The 21,248-nt window shown below is 38.6% G+C and overlaps 1 protein-coding gene across 4 annotated transcripts; it reads left to right on the forward strand.

Annotated features, from left to right (window-relative positions):
* Positions 1–14,177: 14,177 nt before the first annotated feature.
* On the forward strand, positions 14,178–20,420 carry LOC122081924 (protein transport protein SEC23-like). Of its 4 annotated transcripts, none has more exons than XM_042649339.1 (3): positions 14,178–15,135; positions 16,858–18,527; positions 18,717–20,420. In XM_042649339.1, the coding sequence occupies exons 1-2, from the start codon at positions 14,443–14,445 to the stop codon at positions 18,514–18,516; spliced, it is 2,352 nt and encodes a 783-aa protein (XP_042505273.1). In that variant the 5' UTR covers positions 14,178–14,442; the 3' UTR covers positions 18,517–18,527; positions 18,717–20,420. The 4 variants fall into 4 exon arrangements, with proteins under 4 accessions (XP_042505273.1, XP_042505274.1, XP_042505275.1 ...); XM_042649340.1 differs by having other exon boundaries at positions 18,732–20,420; XM_042649341.1 differs by having other exon boundaries at positions 18,789–20,420.
* The last annotated feature ends 828 nt before the right edge of the window (positions 20,421–21,248 follow it).

A 21,248-nucleotide genomic window follows, 5' to 3' on the forward strand; every position in this document is an offset into this window, starting at 1 on the left:
TCCATATGCTATGTGTAAGGGTGGTTATATGTAGAATAATTATGTAGTTTAGTAGTTAGTAGATGTGGGTGTAGTTACTTAAGAAGTGAGGAGTAGTTAATTTGTTATCACATTGTGGGTAGTTTAGTAGAAGTGGGATTCTAAATTATAAGTTATTTAGACGTGGGTTGGTGATGCGTATTTAAGAAAGGTGAGCAATAGTTGAGGGAATGACTATTATGATCAAACGTCTCTCTCTCTCTCTCTCTCTCTCTCTCTCTCTCTCTCTCTCTCTCTCACACACACACACACACACAATACCGATTTATCCTCCCCTACTCCCATCTGATTGCAACTCTTCATCATTCCACGAAGTAGTAGAGGGCGTGGCCGACAAGCCGTGGCCGAGGGTTACTTCCAATACCGACAGAACAAGCACAAAACATCTTGGTATCAGAGCTAGTGATGGCCGATGAGCAGCGTTTTCAACAGATCAAGGGTCAAATTGGAAACCTCACAACCATCCAAGAGAGGATCCTCAAACAAATGCATGATATGTTCCGTCCTTAACGACCAGGTTTAACAATTTCGCAACTTCTGTCAATCGAACACGGGAGGAGCGCTCCGTTAATCACGCCGACCTTGAATGGCACATACGAAACGGCGGCAATGGAGGACCCACCATATCTAAATATACAACGTTGGAATTTCCACGGTATGATGGATCTATGGATCCAACAAGTTGGATTATGCAAGCAGAGCAATTCTTCGAGTTTCAACGTACTTCCCAAGAAGATCAATCTCCAATGGCGGCTTACCACCTAGAAGGAGATGCACAGTTTTGGAACCAGTTCTTCAAGGAGGAAGAAGAACTTGTCACTTGGAACATTCTCAAGGATGGTCTCCATACCCGCTTTGGTCTGACCCAATATGAGGATTTCTTTGCAGACCTTACGAAACTACGGCAAGAGGGTAGTGTAAGGGAATTTTAAAGTCAGTTCGAGAGGCTGCTGAGCCACTCCAAGGGCCTGACAGCAGCACAACAAGTTAGTCTGTTTGTAAGTGGTCTTAAGGAGACCATTCGGATTGATGTTAAGGCGGCTCGCACGACCACTTTATCGGAGGCCATTGGTTTGGCCAAATTGTTTGAATCCAAGATGCAAGCCAACACCACCATATCAGCTACGCCTAGATCAACTATGCCAATATGCCACCTATCACCAATAGAAATGCAAAAAAGGCAGAACTAAGGATTGTGTTACAATTGTGAAGAACGATTCACTCCAGATCACCAGTGTAAGCAACTATTTTTAATAGAGGGGTACGGGTCTAACGAGGAGGAGTTTAAAGTAGACGAATACGAGAACGTTATTAAGGGGGTGGGATAATTATTCAAGGTACCAACTTTGTTAGTCCTTGTGGACAAGGACAATTTTAAGGGGGTGGGAATGTTAGGGTGCTGTCCATATGTTGTTTAAGGGTGGTTATACATAGAATAATTATGTAGTTTAGTAGTTAGTAGATGTGGGTCTAGTTACTTAAGAAGTGGGGAGTAGTTAGTTTGTTATCACATTGTGGGTAGTTTAGTGGAAGTGAGATTCTAAATTAGAAGTTATTTAGACGTGGGTTGGTGATGTGTATTTAAGAAAAGTGAGCAATAGTTGAGGGAATGACTAATATGATCAAACGTCTCTTCCTCTCTCTATCTTATCTTCTTAATCTCCTAACTCAATCTCTCTCTCTCTCTCTCTCTCTCTCTCTCTCTCTCTCTCTCTCTCTCTCTCTCTCTCTCTCAATACCGATTTATCCTCCCCTACTCCCATATAATTGCAACTCTTCATCATTCCACGAAGTAGTAGAGGGCGTGGCTGACCTCAAGGCCGTGGCCGAGGGTTACTTCCAATACCAACAAAATAGGCACGTAACATTGTATACCCCTATTAATCAATTTTAATACACAATGCATCCTACTTCAGCTTAAAAAAATTTGGTGTGGATGCTTTTTAGTCTTGGTTACTATGGTTCTGTCTTGGTGGAAGTAAAAAAAGAGAAGTGGAACTGATTTTAAAAAGAAAGTTTTGTAATCATGATTGTGTAATCCACTGTATCCACCTAAAGTTCTTACCATAGTTTATAATGATATTCCCAAATGTTGATATCATGCACCCTTTTAGACTCTCTCTTCTTGACACGTGGGTGCATGGGAGATTCCATTACACATTGTCAACATGTCGATACCCCGGGCCTTTATACTTTTCAGATGTAATCTTTATTTCACTTTAAAAATTGAATTGGTTTCCAAGAAAAGGAGAAATAAGTAAGTAGATTTGAAATGTTTTGGAGTGGGTTAAACAATTATTATTAGGTAATGATTATAAAAGTTTCCATTTTAGTATTGATTTTATATCAATTTCCTTCCCTTTATTTCTCATTGATGTGGCATATGTTGAGAACTAATAATATATGGGTCTGGACAGAAACTTGTGATGTATATCAGTTTACTTATTTACTATTTCCTACATCAGATGAAGCAAATTCTCTCTTCTAAATAAAGATGCGAATTTGTAACCGTAACCGAAACCGTTTACCTAAATCGAACCAATCCATTTACACCGAAACCGCAAAACTGTTTAGTAAATGATGTGGTTATGGTTTCAAGTTTCAGACCGATTAGCTAAATAGGTCGTGTCGGTTTTAACCGCGGAACCTATTAGTTTCAAACCGAATTGAAACCGTTTAAACCGAACCATTTTAAACCGTTTAAACCGATCCGATTAATCCATATAACAATTAAATAAAGAAGGGGCAGTAATCCGTATAACAATTAACAATTAAATTAAGTGTCCATCCTGCTTTGGTATGATTTATTGCAATTCAGTTCAAGTTTAGGCTTTAGATCATGAACTTGTAATCCATATATGTTACTATGTTATTATGTTATCATAGATAGGTGTTTTGACTAAACCACCTGTCATTTTAATATTTTATATTGTAAAAGGTTGGATTTGGATGTTGTATGATATTAGTTCTAAATGTTTGAGAATGACTATGCAAAGAAATAACACTATATTATCAAATTAAGACATACCATCGTTAATATAGAATCTCTTATTTATGGTTGCCAATTATTTTTTGATAAGCTTATAACAAACCGATTGTGAGCCGTTTTACAAACCGTATGGAATAAATCGAAACTGAAACCGTTTAAAACCATGAAACCGACACCGTTTAGAAACCGTGGAAACCGAAACCCTTTTACTAAACGGTCACGGTTTCAGAAAGTGGAATAGTTTAGTAAATGGTGCGGTTATGATTTTAGTCAAATAAATGTGAACCGAAGCGATCCGCACTGTTTAAACCGAAACCAAACCAATTAACACCCTTACTTCTGAATGCTTTTTAAATCTTCTATAACTTGTGATTATCTGAGCGACACTTACTTCCAGGAATTTCTAATTGTTGTCACATTGGATTCAAGTTAGGCTATGATTCTGCGATGTGCAACTTAGTTGGGGCTAAAAATACAGGGTTACAAGAGGGTGCATGGGACTAGAGTGGGATGCGTGGATATACACCTGAGGTTATGGCATTAGATGCGAGGGTATTGATTGATTTGATGTTGAAATTTGATTACATGGCCAAATTGACTAGGTAATTCTTATGTTTGGTAACCAAGAAAAGAAAATAATACAAATGACATAATAAGACAAAAAATCATGATTACACACGGATTCTTTTGTGTCTATTTCTCTTCTTAAATTGAAATATTTTTGAATTTTTTTTTCTTTCTAGAACCCAAGGCAATGTTTGGTTATCAAGAATGAATAGAAAAGAAAAGGACGAATTCAAGAATATTGAATTTGATAAGAGAGACATAAAGTAATCATTACAGCATTATGATCTTTTCTTTCATCTCTTTGTCTATCTCTCTCCTCACATTTAATTTTATATTTTTATTTTTATTTTCTATTAATTTATTGACAATCAGAAAAATGTCTTGCTATTAAATTTTTCCTTATACTCCTTAAAAGCATAGATGTCAAGTGGACTTATGACTTATTTCTTGACTTAACTTTTTTTCTATCCAAAAAAAATAGTAGACTTCTTGACTTATTTCTTAAAGAGTTGTACTGTCACATGACATTGTAGACACCGAATTTTGTCACCCCCCAACAATGATGACAATATGAAGAATTACATGTTAGACATTTTAGACTTGGAGAATTTTCAAGCTTAAAGTAGAAAATGACCATTTTTCCCCTATAATAGAAAATGACCATTTTTCCCCTATAGACTTTCAGAATAAAATGTTTTCAAAAATTAGAATTTGATGTTATGGATTATTGTCGTTTGTCCCATCCAGTCGGACATTACACTTTGATGTGAGAACTATGCAAATTGACGCCCGATTCTCTCTTTCATTATCTGATCGGGGTCCCTACTTTATGCATATTTTCGTAAAATTTTCTGGTCGAGACCACAATCATGTCTTACATCATTGGATAGTGCTCGGACTGAGCTTTCTAACGATATATTACATGTTGAATTCTGACTAACGGTTTGAAAGATATGACCCCCGGAAGTTGACTCCAAAGTTCGGTATCAGATTTCATTACGAACAATCAAGAAGTGCCACATGGCGCCCAAACCCCTTTGTCCAAAAGCAAGAATTTTTTGACAATTCTCTCTTGTTTTTTAGTCCCACATCAGAAATAAGAGAGAATTGTCTCAAGTCCCAATGCTATAAGTATAGCCCTTCCTCTCTTCCAAAAAGAGGAGAAAAAAATTGAGAATTTGGGAGAGATGATGGCCCCATCAAGGTTTTGACTAACTTCTTCCCTCTAAAATCAAATATTCTCCAAGTTTAAAAGTTTAACATATTAATCCTTCCTTGAGCCAGGAGATCTAGTCCGGTTTGGTTCGATTTGGGGCTTAAAGCACAAGGGTTATTTCCCCTTGTTTCTTGATTAAAGCCGGGTTTAAAGTATTTTTCTTCTCCCAATTGCAATTTAGAACTAGATTATCCAATTTAATAAATTAGCTTTAATTTGGTTTAGTATGGTTTATTAAACGTGAATTAGTTGATTCCGGTTCAATTGGGTTTATCTTGCTTTAATTGGGTTCAATATAGTTTGATTTGGGTCATTGGGTCCAATCCATTGTTTTTGCTAGTTCGTTTTATTTTCATTTTCATTTGTTTTGCTTTCCTTTATTGTTATATCTTTATTCAATTAATCAGTTTCATTTGTGGCTTAATATACTCACTTAATAAGTAGGTTTGATTTGATTTATTTTTGTTCTTTAGACATAAGCCCTTAGATTAGGATCTCAAACCCTTTATTCTTCTCCTTATCTTCTTTCCTCGCCACCATTGGAACCCTTAAACAACAGCCACCGAACCTCCTTCACGTCTTCTTCTTCTTCTCCTGCTACTTCTTTTTCTTCCACAACTAAAACCTGCAGCACCACTTTTTCTTCTTCTTCTTCTTCTCCTTTTCCCTTTCTTTTTTTCTTCCTGCTACTGCAACCCTTAAACAACAGTAGCCGACCCTCTCTTCTTCCTTTTCTTCTTCTTCTTCTTCTTCTTATTCTTCTCCTGCTACTTCTTTTTCTTCCACAACTGAAACCTGCAGCACCACTTTTTCTTCTTCTTCTTCTTCTTCTCCTTTTCCCTTTCTTTTTTTCTTCCTGCTGCTGCAACCCTTAAACAACAGCAGCCGACCCTCTCTTCTTCCTTTCTTATCTTCTTTTTCTTTCCTTCCCCCAAAATCTGTAGCGACCAAACCCACTTCCCCCAGCTCTTCTTCCTTTCCTTCTTCTTCTTCCCTGTAGCAGAAAACCAGTCCCACCTTCACCTCCTTCTTCTTCTTCCGAACCCACTTCCCCCCAGCTCTTCTTCCTTTCCTTCTTCTTCTTCCTTGTAGCAGAAAACCAGTCCCACCTTCATCTTCTTTTTCTTCTTCTCATCTTCTCGTTCCTTTCTTTCTCCTTAATCGAACCTGCAACTCACTCCCTTCTTCTTCTTCTTCTTCTTCTTCTTCTTCTTCTTCTTCTTCTTCTTCTTCTTCTTCTTCTTCTTCCTCTCTTCTTTTCTCTTTTACCATGGCCGAACCCTCTCCACTCCCTTCTCCTTCCTTTCTTTTTCCTTAACCGAACCTGCAATTCACCTTTGTCCTCCTTTCTTCTTCTTCTTCTTCTTCCCATCTTCCCTGCTGCTGCAACTAATAACCTGCAACTCACCTTTCTCCTCCTTTCTTCTTCTTCTTATTTTATTTTCTTGTTTTTTGTTATTTCTTTAATTTGTTGATTAGCTAGTCCATGTTTGTAATGCCCACAACCTTTTATTTCATTTGTGTTTTCTATGTGGAATCTTCCCCTCCCTTTTTTTTTTTTTTTATCCATTTTGGTTTGATTTCAGGTCTGTAATGTATCTAGTCCTAGAACTTAGGGTTGGGATTCCCCTAATTTTAAAATTTTAAATCAAATGATTTCATTTTATTTCCCTCTAAATAATGTATGGGACATAGTCTAGGGCGTATGTTAGCAAGGGCATAGCTGGCCCCCCTCAAACCGGCTCATAGCATTAGGTGTGTTTCTTGGGTTTTCGGGTTGATAAAAATGAACCCGTTTCGATCCATTTCTTTTTATCTCAAATAGTGGGTCCCTTTAGAATTGATTGTTTACTTAATTTAGATTCGGATATCTTGCCATATTGGTAATCATTAAATTTAGATAGGTTAGTCAATGTCATGTTTGCCATGCTTCGTGTTTATTAACATGTTTTTTATACTTGACGATTCTCTTTTTTTTGTTTTGCTTAAATCAATTCATTTTTCTCATGTATGTAGGTTAGCTAGTATTCATATTTTGTCCACTTCTCACTCATATCACCACGTGGGATATTTACAACCATTGTATATTTAACATAATAGTTAGATTCCATTTACTTAAATTGAGGTAGTTAATTAAATAATTATTTTAATATTTAATTAAACAAAGTCTTAACTCATTAGATTAATTAAGGTTCATAATGCATTTAATTGACTCTTAAAATTCGGTTTTAGTTGTTTAAATTATTAGATTGATTAGGTTTTCCAAAACTTCCATCTGAAATAATTAGATTTGGGTAGCTTTCACCATTCAATTCAAGTTTTTGTCTTTCTTTAAAAATATTTTACCTATTAGATTAATAGATTAATTAGGATTGCAATAATTCATTTCACAAATTATTAGGGATTATGATTAATCATTTTAATTAATTCAATTTAGGATTTCATAAATTCATTAATCGTCCATCTAGGTTAGGCTCAATTAATCGAGTTAGTTCAATTTAGGGTTTCACAAATTGCTCAACTAATCTTAGGTCTAGGCTTATTTAATTAGCTTAATCTAAGACTCATAATACATCAATTAAATCATTTAGGATTTTTAATTTTTAATTAATGTAATCATTTTATTATTTGCATCATAACCTAACTAGCATAATTTAGACACTTAGCTTAGGGTTTTCACATGTCATACTTAGATACTTAGTTTAGGGTTTTCAGTGATCTAGATTTAGGACTAGTTAGTACGGTACAAATAAATTTTGGTCAAACAAAAAGAGACCGACCTTAGGGCCGGACAGACTAGGTGCCTAACACCTTCCCAGTCTGTCACTTTACACTTGTCCAGAATCTTGGTGCAAACCAGCTTTATCCATCAGAGTCATTAATCTCTCTCCCTTGATTGGAGGAGACATTTATGGGTCCTAGACCCTTTCTAGGTGGCGACTCCCTTTTACCCATAACGTATATCCCCCCTTGGCATTTGATGACCAGGGGATACTATCTCATCTCATTAGGGTCGACTCCTAGTGTGTGTACAAGCGCTACGAGCCATATAGCGATCCCGGCGGAGGTCCATAATACCTACAGACATCCCTCATGGCAAGCCAATGGTGCAAAGTAAAGGGTGGGGGGGGTTCCTCATAATATATATATATATATATGAAAAGAAAATCATTTTTCTGTATGGTGAGAAGAACGAGACCGATGTAATACCATACTCCGATCTAGGCAAGAAGAACATCCACCAAGAGTTTTGATACCATAAGTGGATCGATCTACACCAAAATCCAGGGAAATAGTGTTCTCCTGGTTCTGTATGGTGAGAAGAACGAGACCGATGTAATATCGTACTCCAATCCAGGCAAGAAGAACATCCACCAGGAGTTTTGATACCATAAGTGTAAAAGGATTTGTGAAAGGTTTTGACGGTGGTGGTGAATCCTTTTTCATGAGCCGAAAAAAAGATTTGTGAAAGGTTCATTTGGAGTAGGTTTGATATTTGATGAAGAGGTCTGTTGGTTTTGTTGCCGATTAAGAAGAGATAATTGATGTTTGATATTTTTAATTTCATACTGTAAAGTTGCAGTAGTTGTTTCAAGAGTTTTGATTCGACTGGAGTGGTCAGAAGTAGAAGGTTTTGGTAAGTTTTCAAATTTTTGCATTATTTGTTGAAGATTATAAGGCTGGGGAATATTTTGTGTAGAAATATTTTGTTTAAGATGGCCTTCTTTTGTTCTGGGTCTGTCAGATTGTCAATAAATTCAAAAATGTTTGTTTGGGGAGATGCCCTAAGCATTTGGACTGATTTTGGAGCGCAGTCTTCACAACTTAATCCAATAATGCAGGAATCACGAGCACAAGCCTGAAAATTCTCATTATCAGTTGAACTAGAAGTCAGGTGCTCAGAAGCTTGGATATTGTTAAGTTTGTGAGTTTCTTCATCAGAAGATGAGGAAGATGTTTCTCGGAATAGGGCAAGGATCTGAGTTTTATCTTGTTCAGATATTTGTAAGGAATTAATTTTCTTGGAAACTCGGCAATACTTAGTAATGTGGCCAAGCTTGCTACACTTAAAGCATCCTTGAGAATCCGGGTTTTGTTTAAAATCCCTTTGATTTTTAAGTGCCTTGAAAGGCTTATTGTATTTGTTATATTTTGGCTTCGAAGAAGATTTTTGATAAAATTATGGAGTATTGAAAGGTTTACGAGAGACATACATCTTTGATTTGTAAAAATCTTTATAATATTTGCGAGAAGATTTATGTTTGTTTTTTGTTGGAGGTCTAAGGGGGGCAAAGCCGAATTGTTCACAGAATCCTCCTAATTCTCGTTTATAAAATTTGTTTTCTTAACCTAATATCAGTACAAAGGACTAGACCTTCTTCATGAATTAGGTTGATTATTTGACCGTAAGTCATTTGGTCATATGGGAAAATCCCATCATTTTCTTTGCGAAGTCTTTGTTTAATTTTCTCATAAAAAAGGGTTGGAAGACCTGTAAGGAACTTCTCTTTCCAACAATGAAGATTAGCATTAGGTCTAGTAAGGACTTTGGTCATGAAGGTGTCTTTGTAACTTTTGAAATCATATAATTTTTTGCACCTAAGGTTTGATAATTGTTCGGCAGTTCTATCTTTGAGACGATAAGGGTTACCTAAGAAGTAATTTGCTATGCTGAAAATAAGAGTATTAACAACATCTTCTATGAGTTCACCTATATCATTGAGAAGGGGAGTCCCTTCAGGAGAAATTTGAATTGCAGTTAAAATTTTGGTTTTTTGGTTGTCAGTCAGGATATAATCCCACCAACCTTTGAGTCGGTCAGTAAAGCTAGAAATGAGAAGAGTAGCAACTGCATTGTCATCAGTATTCTTGATACGATGTGCATTGCTGACCATAGTCATTTCTTGTAATTTGTTCATGAGATTATGTTCGGATAGACCATCTATGTTCCACTCATAGATTATACCACTTTGGTAGGAAGCCTGAGGAGCAGTTCCTCTAGCGTCAATCTGGAGGTCAGGGAAGATCGGGTGTTGTGTTGAACTTTGGCCAATCTGGTTAATCTGTGAAAAGCCTTTAGACTCATCTTCTGAACTTGAGGAAGAGTCAGAAGAATATCCTTCTAGGGTGAGGATAGTGCAATTAGCCGATTCAGCAGTACGTTGGCTTTGTATTGGTGTCTCGGGAGCTTCTAAGGATGTGAGACAGTGATTTATTTGGTCAAGTAAATAAGATTTATTGAGTTCTTTTTGTTGTGTTCGTGGGATGTTGTAAGGCTTAAAAAGGGGGGTATTTGATGGGATAGTGGCCTTGGTTGTAGATGAGGAGGTCACAGGTTTTGGTTGGACAAGGTTCTCGACTCTGGAGAGTTGATCACCTATAGTTTGAAGACTTAAATTTGTGAAATTTAATAGTTCAATTTGTTTTCTATATGGATCATCTTGTTCTGTAAATTTGAATGGAGAAGCAGTTAATTCAGTGTTTTTGAAGGTGTATTTGATGCTTTCCACCGGGGGATGGATAGTAGTTGTTGTTGGACCGGTGCTAAGGGTCCAAGATTTATATATAGCATTTTGGGTAAATATTTGATTATGCTAGGGGTAAGCAATATTGTTATCCTGGGCATAGATATCAAAGTAAGTAAAAAAGAAAACATTTGTTTTAAGACTTGTCATAAAGTTATACCAATTTGTTCTAATTTGGGCTTGTTGTTCAAAATTAAAAGTTTTAAAGAACCACTCACGTTTTTGTTTATTTTTTGGTGATTCAAAATCGGTCCTGAGGAATAGTTTGTCAATTTGATATGTGTTATTAGTTTGAAACATGTAGACACCTTGGTCTCGATCGGGTGGAGCAACTTCAGACGGTGTCAGAGATCGGGGTTGGTTTTGGTTAGTTTGTTGTTGTCCAGACTGGGTGGATTCGGATACAGATGATGATATATCATAGGTACCGTGGATAACATTTTGGCCTGAATGTAATTCATAAAGGTTTGAAATTGGGGGTGGAGTTCTAAGAGGAGGAATCCAATGGAAGGAATCCGAAGAGGTCGAAGCATCCGAGCATGACCTACGGGAATTTTGATAGATGGTAGAAGGTGGTTGTCTATTGAACCTAAGAGTAACTAATCCATCTGAGTTTTGGCAAATGGACTGGATATTGATATTTGAAACTTGAGGTGGAATAGCAGTCGTTTGCAGCTGCCATTCAGCAGGGAAAGAGATATCTTTCCATTGAACCAACTTTGGGTAAACAATTTGTCCATGAAGACAATCAATTTCAAGGTAGAGGATTAGTCCTTTGGGAGAGCATTTGAGAGCTCGGGATTTGGTGGATGATGGAAATAGGGACAGATCCATGCATCATCTTATACCTGTGGGGTTTGAGGTTGATTTTTAGAGAGTGAAGGATGTTTGGGTTCTCTAAAGCTATAGACATATTTGGATAAACATTGAAATGGACATGTCCATAACAGAGGCTTGTTTCAATGGCTCACATAAGGGAATCATTGAACTCAAGAAATCTTTGGTCACGAAGGGCTAACAAAAGGTATGTATTAAGTCCTTCACGATGGAGAGGTTTGATGGCAATCTGAACCAGGCCGACATTGACATAATTGAATTTATGTTTGAGGTAAAGGTCTTGTAAAGACCTAAGGTCAAAGGGTAATTTCTTTAGTTTATGGGGTGAAGTTTATAGTTTGTTCAATTGTTTTGATGGTTTCAAAGGAAAGCTAGTCTTTTTCATAAACTTCATTTTGTGAAATTTTTTGCATGTCCCATTTTTTGAGTCTTTTGTCAAGATCAGTTATTTGTTCATCATAATGGAGCACATTATAACTTGTGCTTACCTCACTTGCCAATCTCATCGACATGGAGTGGGATAGACGACTCATTGTTTAAGATATCTTAAGCTAGGGGTAACCTCCTAGATCTAGTCATTTGAAGGGATATTTTCAACTTAATTTGGGCACAAACGTGGTCTTACACTCTCATCTGCCACTCCTCCCAAAAGTCCAAAGGCTTATACTCCATCAAAAACTAAAAATAAACGATTACACAAAAGAAAAGAAATTTGCAAAACAAAATAAACCGAATTTATCACCACCGTGGCTCTGATACCAAGTAACATGATCGATCTACACCAAAATCCAAGAAAATAGTGTTCTCCTGGTAGTACTTCCCCTTGGAGTTGTATCGGTCCGGTTGCCTGGATCCAGAACCCCCTTCTGGTTTTGTGGCTACCATTACTTGTCAAAATTGGTACATCCACATAACTCTGGTGATTAATGTCTCATTCAAATTTTCAGCCATTGCACTTGTTGACTCTGGAGCCCAACTCAATTGCATCAATGAAGATGCCATTCCAACCCAGTTCTATAAAAGAATGACCCAACGTCTCAACATTGCTAATGGGTCTGGGTTAAATGTCCAATATAAATTATCAAATATCCACGTCTGCAACAGTGGCTTGTCTTCCCCAAAATTTTATTTTAGCAAAAGATCTCGACCAAACCATAATTCTTGGTCAACCTTTCTTAGAAAAAATTAAACCCTTCAAAATAACACAAGATGGTATTACAACAAAATTTCAAGGTCATAAAATTGTTTTCCCTTTCTTACAAGCTCAAAATCCTATTAATCAAAATGTTAACAAAACCAAACAACTAAACTTTCTCAAAACTGAACTTCTCCATCAACAAATCTCTGAACACCTTAAAAAACCCAAAACCATTCACCAAATTAACCAAATTCAGTCTAAGTTCGAACTTGACCTGTGTTCCGACGTTCCTGATGCCTTTTGGCGTCGAAAACAGCATATGGTATCCCTTCCCTATGCTTCGGGATTTTTCGACCTTCAAATACCTACCAAAGCCCGACCCGCTCAAATGAACCAAACTCTTTTAGAAACATACAAAGTTGAAATTAATGATCTCTTGGCAAAAAAACTCATTCGGCCTAGTACTTCCCCTTGGAGTTATACAGCTTTCTATGTCAACAAAGCTATCGAAATTGAATGTGGTACTCCCAGGTTGGTTGTCAATTACAAACTCCTAAACGATGCCCTTCAGTGGGTTAGATATCCAATCCCAAACCAAAAAGATCTTTTACAAAGAATATATCAAGCTAAAGTCTTTTATAAATTCGACATAAAATTCGGATTCTGGCAAATCCAGATTTATGAAAAGGATCGTTATAAAATGGCTTTTACAACCCCTTTCGGCCTTTATGAATTCGACATAAAATCCGGATTTTGGCAAATTCAGATTCATGAAAAGTCTTTCGGTGAATTCTATTTTGGAAGCAGAAAGCTTTATACCATGCCTCTTGGTAATCATAGTAGGTGTATCCAGGAGGGTTATACGTGTAACTAAGAAAGTGATCACCAGGATATGTGCGATACTTTACTTAGAACTAATTCGTGCAGAATTAAAAATGAACAGATAAAAGAAACAAGAACATGAACTCAAAAAAAAAAAAAAAAAAAAAAAGTTGCTTAACCAGATCTATTTTTCATAATCAAGAGGCACGACTGTAGGCTTTGATCTGAAGATAGAACAAGAAGCAAGCTGTATGCAAGATGAAATGCAGGAAATAATGATGCAATTTGAAAATAAACTTTACTAATATTTGGAGATATTTGTTACAAGGTTTGGGTAGGCTTAGGTCAGAGGATTTGAGAAGAAGAAGGGTATTTGGATCTTTGATGAAGCTTTGGGTTGATGAAGCTAACTTTTGAGAGCGATCGAACTTGTAGGGGACTGATCGGACCTTGGAGTAGTTGTTGAAGACCGACGGAGTACTTGGAAGTCCGACGGAGCTTGAAGATCTTGAAGGACTAAGAGAGGCGATCCTTGGGGAGCTTCTCTCTCTTAATTCTAACCCTTGGGAGAATTTTTACAAGTCATTTAGGAGAAGGAGTAGAGCTCATTTTATAGAGTAAGGAGTCACATTTACATTTCATTTGGGTTTGTGGCTGTATGAATAAGTGGTTTGTAGTAAGGAATTAAAACGAAAGATTTAGTTTTTTTCTTTTATTTTCGTAAAATGAAAAAATACTGAAAACCTTAGGAGAATTAATAAATAATTAAATACAATAGCCTAGGTCTTATCCCAAATACAACCTCATATAGAGTCGATTAGAGAGCGAGATTTCATGCAGCTGATCTCATTTAATTTTTCTTTTTTTTTTAGAAACCGGTCTCATTTAACTGGAATCTTCCAGACTTGCTAGTGTTGATTTTTTTTTTCCTGAACCAACCAAATACTGGTCCGCCCAGCCACGCCGAATCGCTTAAGAAATTCGGAATCTAATCACGTCGACGGAAAGGACATCCTCACTCCTCAGGCGAGAGAAGCAATCTTTATTGTTCTTTATAATTTTCGTTTGATTTCCTCTTCCCAAAGTTCCGAGCGAGCGAGAGAGAAAGAGGATTGGAGTTTCAGAAGACAGTGAAACCCTCGTTCACGGGCTTCTCTTCTCCTCATTTCCTCTCCCTTTCTCTCTTATTATTTTCTTTCCTTCAATTCAATTCTTCTCCTCTACAAGCTTGATTACTGAGGCCCATGAAGCCTTTTTGATTTCTTTTTGGGGGAAGATTTTGCGTTCCTTGATCTGCTGTTCAATATAGATGGATTTCGTTGAATTAGAGGCGATCGAAGGCCTTCGTTGGTCATGGAGCGCGTGGCCGGCTTCCAAATCCGAAGCTTCGGCTCTGGCGATCCCTTTGAGCATCATGTGTACTCCATTGATGCAATTCAACGAGCTCCCTCTTCTCCCTTATGATCCTCTCATATGTAATCGTTGCGGTGGTGCTTTGAATCCTTACGCCCGTGTCGATTACAAGTCCCGCCTTTGGGTTTGCCCCTTTTGTTATCAAAAGAATCCATTCCCTCGTTCTTATGCTGGAATCGGAGAGAATAGTCTTCCTGCTGAGCTTTTCCCAACTTACAGCACTGTCGAATACCTTCATGCTCGGAAGAACCCATGTCCCACATCAACTCCCAGTTCTAGTTCGAATTGGGTTCAGAATGGGTTGCTGTCTTCTTCTTCTTTGGTTTCTTCTTTTTCTTCGTCTTCTTTGTCTGGTGTTGATTCACGGGTTAGTGGGCCTGCGTTTGTGTTTGTCATCGACACTTGCACTCCAGAAGAGGAACTTCGGGCGCTCAAGAATGAACTGTTGCTTGTTGTGGATCAGCTACCAGAGAATGTGCTGGTTGGGCTGGTCACATTTGACTCCATGGTTTTTGTTCATGACCTTGGCTTTGCTGACTGTTTCAGGGCTGTAATGTTTCATGGCGAACGCCAACTCTCTTCTGATCGGGTGCGTACCTTCTGGCTTCTAATGGATCATTATACTATTGTAGTGCTCTCTTCTCCACACCTTTTTTGTTTTCTCATAGGGTACGAAGTTTAAACAAATGATATTATAGTTCTTTTAGTCCAGAAATATGGTGGAGCATAACCATTGTAAAAGTAAACCAATAAAAAAAAAATCGGACAGTTTTCTACTCTTGAAACATTGTATAGAATCATATTGTTTTGTCCATAGATCATTTCTTACGAGCGATCGAATTTAGCCAGTTTGGTCAACTGTGATGAGTCGAGAACTTGTAGAACCATTGCTGGATTCTTTGTGCAAAAAAATCATTAAATGCGAAGTGATATCTTCCAAGACCTGTTGATTGTCCCTAAGCTACGGAGTAATCTGGTTCTAGTAAGAGCTTCTCAGTAAAAAATAACCCTGTCAGTACCCAGCTTGGCTGCTTTGAACAGCCTCATTCTCAAGGAAAAGCATCTGGAACCTTTGAGAGGGGGGGGGGTGTGAAGCATCTTTTTATGAATGACTTGGGCAACGCTTGCTGCTTAGAGGTGGTGGTCTCTCTATGTTTGTTTCTGATTCATCATTGTCCTGAAGTCTGATTGGGTCTTTTTTGGTAGATGAATCCGTCCCCAGATAGTTTTTTACCTCTAGCATGCCTTAGTCAATCCTTAAAACTGCAATGTGAGAGACATAGTGGAACTATTTTCAAAATTTCCAGAGCCTGAGAATAGTTTTGACTGTTTCAGTTGATGATTGAGGCTATAGGATGCACCTTACTCAAGGTGTTTTACAGAATGCATCCTGAAATAAAGAGAAATTCTGGCCGATAAATATGGAAAAGCGCATTAGCTGATGTCATTAACATATTTTAATGTCTTATGATGGGAAAGTCCTTTCCACTTTCTGGTGCAGTTACATGATAGTAGGGGCTTAAGATTATTTAGTTAATTTTTCTGATCTTTTTATGTTATGGAAGTTTGACATGCATAGGAGGTTTTATTGTATTTTCTTTGTTTACTTTAGTTTTCATATTCAGTTACATAGGAGAATAGGAGTCTTTGCTTATTTATATTTTAACCATTGAACGAAAGTAGTAGATTTGAAGAATTGTATAAAATTTTCATTGATGTTGTTGCCAAGAGCTGCATGTGTGCAAGTTCTGCACTTCATCTTCTCAGTTAGGGGCTTAACTGAGAGAGTTTTTGTTTTTGAATTGTTTGTTCCTATTGGGAGCATTCATGCACTTTTGGATTAGGTGTTATTTTGTTATGCTTGCTGTTATGACTGTGCTGCCATGGTGCCTCTTCATCATGTGTTACTTTTGTTTACCTACCATCAACCTACATAGAGGCTTAACCGGGAGTAGTTTTTGTTTTTGAATTGTTTGTTCCTGTTGGGACCGTTCATGCACTGTTGGATTAGGTGTTATTTTCCGGTGTTTTTTTGTAATGACTGTATTGCCATGCTACCTCTTAATTTAATTTTGCTAAGAAAAAAATCTTGGTAATTTGCTGATGTTAGTGAGAAATAACTATGCTGATTTCACCTTTAGGTGAAAGGTCAGGAAGAGAATTATCCCTGCCTTACCAACACAAATGGCAAGCTCTGTTCACATTGGACCATTAACATCTTCCAATTTTCTTGTTTTGTAGACATGTACAATAGCAATTGTTTTCTCAGACCTAGCATGTGACACAAATCTGTCCTATTCCAAACTTTCAGATCCAGGAGTTGTTGGGCATTTCCTATCCTAAGCATGAACAATGTGGAAAGTTGTCAGCTATCCAAAAGCAGGGCTTTCTGCTTCCACTTTCTGAATGTGAGTTCAACCTCACCACAATAATTGAAGAGATCCATTCTTCAGTGCAGGCGTTGTCTGGCCATCGTCCTCTAAGATCCACTGGAGTGGCTATTTCGGCTTCCATTGGACTCTTAGAAGCATGTTTATCCAAGATAGGTAGTCGAGTCATGGTTTTCACATCTGGTCCTGCGACTGTCGGCCCTGGGATAGTAGTAAAGTCTGATTTGGGCAATACCATCCGGACCCACCGAGATCTTGTTAATGGTCATGCCAAGTTTTATGAGAAATCCTGCAACTTCTACAAGCAGTTAGCTCTGAGGTTATGTGATTCATCTATTGTCCTTGATTTGTTTGCTTGTTCTCTTGATCAAGTTGGAGCAGCAGAGTTAAAAGCCCCAGTTGAGAGCTCAGGTGGCTTCATGATGCTGGGGGAGTCATTTGAATCAGATCAGTTCAGAAATTGCTTAAGACACATTTTTAGCCGTGATGCTGATGGCCACCTAAAGATGTGCTTTGATGCGACAGTGGAAATAGTAACCACAAAAGAGGTAATGATCTGTGGTGCCCTTGGTCCTTGTGTTTCTCTTCAAAGAAAAAACAGTGCAGTGAGTGTGAATGAGATTGGCCAGGGGGGTACCAATTTGTGGAAATTGGGTACACTTACAAACAAGACATGCATCACATTTTTCTTTGAAGGGGGTGATGAGCAAAAAATACCACCTGGGTCAGCGTTCTTCGTTCAGTTCATAACTCGGTACCAGGATGGGAACATGGGACTTCGTTCACGGGTGACAACTGTAGCCAGAAGATGGGTTCTGATCCGCTCACCAGAAATTGCCTCTGGGTTTGATCAAGAAACAGCTGCTTCAGTCATGGCCAGACTTGCCATCCACCGAGCTGAGCGATTTTGTGCTCGAGATGTTATCAGATGGCTGGATAAGACATTGGTTCAATTTGCCTCAAAGTTTGGGGACTACATTCAGGAAGACCCGTCTTCATTCCGAGTGGCTTCCAACTTCTCCTTGTACCCGCAGTTCATGTACTATTTAAGGAGGTCACAGTTCATCGATGTCTTTAACAGCAGTCCCGATGAAACTGCATTCTTCCGGCTGATGCTTAACAGGGAAGGGGTGACTGGGTCCATGATCATGATTCAGCCTACCCTTTTCCAGTACTCCTTTGATGGTCCACCAGTTCCAGTCGTCCTTGATGTTAGCTCCATTTCTCCAGATGTAATTTTGCTTTTTGATTCGTACTTCAATGTGGTTATTCATTATGGATCTAAGATAGCACAGTGGAGGAGGCTTGGTTATGACAAGGACCCAAATCATGTGAACCTGAGTAAACTGTTGGAAGCTCCAGAGATCGATGCAGCTCAAGTGGTAGCGGAGCGCATTCCAGTACCCAAACTTATAAAGTGTGACCAGCACAGCAGCCAGGCAAGGTTTTTGCTTGCCAAGTTGAATCCTTCTGTTACCCAGAAGTCCATGTACACAGTTGGCTCAGAGATCATATTTACAGATGATGTAAGCATACAAGTATTTATGGATGATCTGCAAGCATTGGCAGTGCAAGGGTGAAGAAGATGGAGGTCTGTCCTTTTTATTTTTGAAGTACAAATCATTTTATACTGCTTTGGAGAATGAAATTGTAGTTGTTCATTTGTAAGATAGTTCCGTGGTTCTTATTGTTTACAGGTGTTAGTACTGCAAAATTTTCTTTTTCCCTGTGGAAATGTTTCTATTTCTTATTGCTTGGGGTCCAAAATCTGCACTGACAGGATATGTTATGCCAGGCTGATGTGGTGGAGCATTTGGATTATCTATTTATGCAGCTGACTTGTCATCGTCAGCCCTTATTTTGTAGGACATGTGCAACTGAAGTCTGCGTGCATTATGACCCTCCCCATTGAGGCAGGATCTTGGCGCAACAGTAAGGTTTCTCCATTGTGACCTTTTGTCGCGCGTTCGAGTCCGGAAACTGCCTCTCCATGAAGTGGTGTAAGGCTGTGTACATTATGACCCTCCCCAGACCTGGCAGTGGTGGGAGCTTCCTGCACTGGGTACGCCGTTTCTTATATGTGCAACAGAAGTTGGCTTCTCGTCTGAGGTTGTCTTGCTGCAGTGTCCAGTCATATGCATGTTTAATGATCTTCAAGCATTTGGGTCTGTGGTTGTCTTGCTGCATGGTCCGGTCATGCACTTGTTTAATGATCTTCAAGCATTTGGGACCGATAGAGCCTCTGCTCCTTGGAAGTGAAGCCTTATGGATGTGAATTTTCAAGAAAGAGAATTTGAAAGAACCTCACTGAATGAACTTCAGTTATCATCCTGAAAATCGAATTTCTCATGAGTGCTTTTCTAATGAAAGGGTCCGACGTCAATTGATTCCTCCATTGCACAAGTTGGTCCTCAGTTTGTCTTCCTAAATCCAAAGGTGGCTTGGGGCTGCGTTGAGTCAAGAACATGAATCGGGCTGGCATCCTTAATCTTGTGTGAAAATTGGCTTCCAAAGCTAAAAGCATTTGGGTTACATGGGCCTACTCTCGGTATTTAAAGGAGATTCTATATGGACTGTCGCTGCACCCAGGATTGGTCGTGGGCCTTGGCATCAGATTCTGAAGCATGGAAGCATTGCTGCTAATGTAATCTGGTCTAGGATTGACGATGGCTCCTCCACTTCCTTGTGGCTTGATAGTTGGCAACCCTATGGGGTTTTGATCCTTACCTATGGAGACCGAATAAGGTTTGATACAGGCTTGAACAGGATGGCCCTTGTCTCTGATATTATTCTTGATGGGGATGCAGTAACTTGGATGGAGATAAGCTCGGGATTCTTCTCTTTTGCTTGGGATTTGGTCTGCCCTAGAGCCCCTGTTGTTCCTTGAAACAACATTGTCTGGTTTAAAGGAAACATCCTTCGTCACAGCTTCATCGCCTGAAGGGCACTCACACTTTCTCTCCCCACTCGGTGCTTCCTCCGGGAGAGAGGAATCATATCCTCTTCCAACTGTTGCCTTTGCTGGAATGGGCAAGAAGATGTGCCTCACTGCCTCATCTCTTATTTTTTTTGGTCCTTTTCGGCTTCTGTCTCATTCAGAATGCACTCACTCTATGTGCCGCCCCACCATCCCTTTTGATTGAAGTGGCAATGGATCCGATCATATTTTGTTGGTAAGACCGTGTGGGACAGATTGGAAAGCAAGTCTTCTGTGCGGTGATATACCACTTCTGGAGAGTGACATCATACGATGGACATCGAAATCCTGAACTGTAAAAGCAAAGATTTGGTCCATTCTCTGGCACTTGGGACTCCTTCCCTAGGAACCAGCACATATGTCTTCTAGGAACATAGTCCTTCATACTCAAGGGAGGGAGACCTCTTGATTTGTATCAGTTTCTTTCCTTTCTTTTTGCTCCTCCTTCCAGGGGTGCTCCGTGTTTGTATTCTTGGGGTTGTTGAATATGAATTCTTGGGTTAGGTATGCGCAGCTTTTCTTTTATCTATTTATTTCCTACGTTGCTTTCCTAAGTAGGTTGCCTGCCTTGGCATTTCAATTCTTCTGGGAAACCTTCAGTTGAAGAACTAGGAGCTTGTCTCACCTCTCAATTGAACCAAAGAAGCATTCCTTTTGTTCTCTCTCTCTAGCTGGGTAACTCCTATGTGGTGATTTCCAAAATTATTGCAATCTAATGGATTCAGTGACAATTTCTCTTGAGTCCCAAAAACAATACCAAACATAACCTTATGGTCTTTATCCCCACTACATGGGGTCGACTACAAGCATCCGATATGAAAAAAAGAAAATAAAGAAGCAAAAAAATAAGAAAATAGAAGTAAAAAGGAGCTAAGAGAAGCAAATAAGCCAGAAATCGAAGATGCATCACAGGAACATCCCTTACATGGTGTCGGTTAATCGGGTCCTTGTCCTTCACAAAACTCTATCCATGGTCATACTAGAATTGAGTTCTACCATATGCATGTCTTTTTTCAATACTTCATTTATAGTCATTTTAGGCTTGCCCTTACCTCATTAATAATATTAATAGGTTCTCATGGAGCTTGTCGTGGATTGGTGTTTTCTAATACAATCTTCCTTACTCTATCTCTCATGAGTCTTGCCGCACAGTCCTCTTAGCATTCTCATCTCAATTACACTCAGTTTAGTCAAATCACTCTTTCTGACTGCCTAACACTCCGCTCCATATGTCATAGTTAGTCATACCATTGTCCTATAGAATTTACCCTTAAGTTTATCAGGCATTCTTTTGTCACATAACACTCCTGACGCATCTCTCCATTTCATCCATCC

This window comes from Macadamia integrifolia, chromosome 6, assembly GCF_013358625.1.
Source record: "Macadamia integrifolia cultivar HAES 741 chromosome 6, SCU_Mint_v3, whole genome shotgun sequence".
NCBI classification, from domain to species: Eukaryota; Viridiplantae; Streptophyta; class Magnoliopsida; order Proteales; family Proteaceae; genus Macadamia; species Macadamia integrifolia.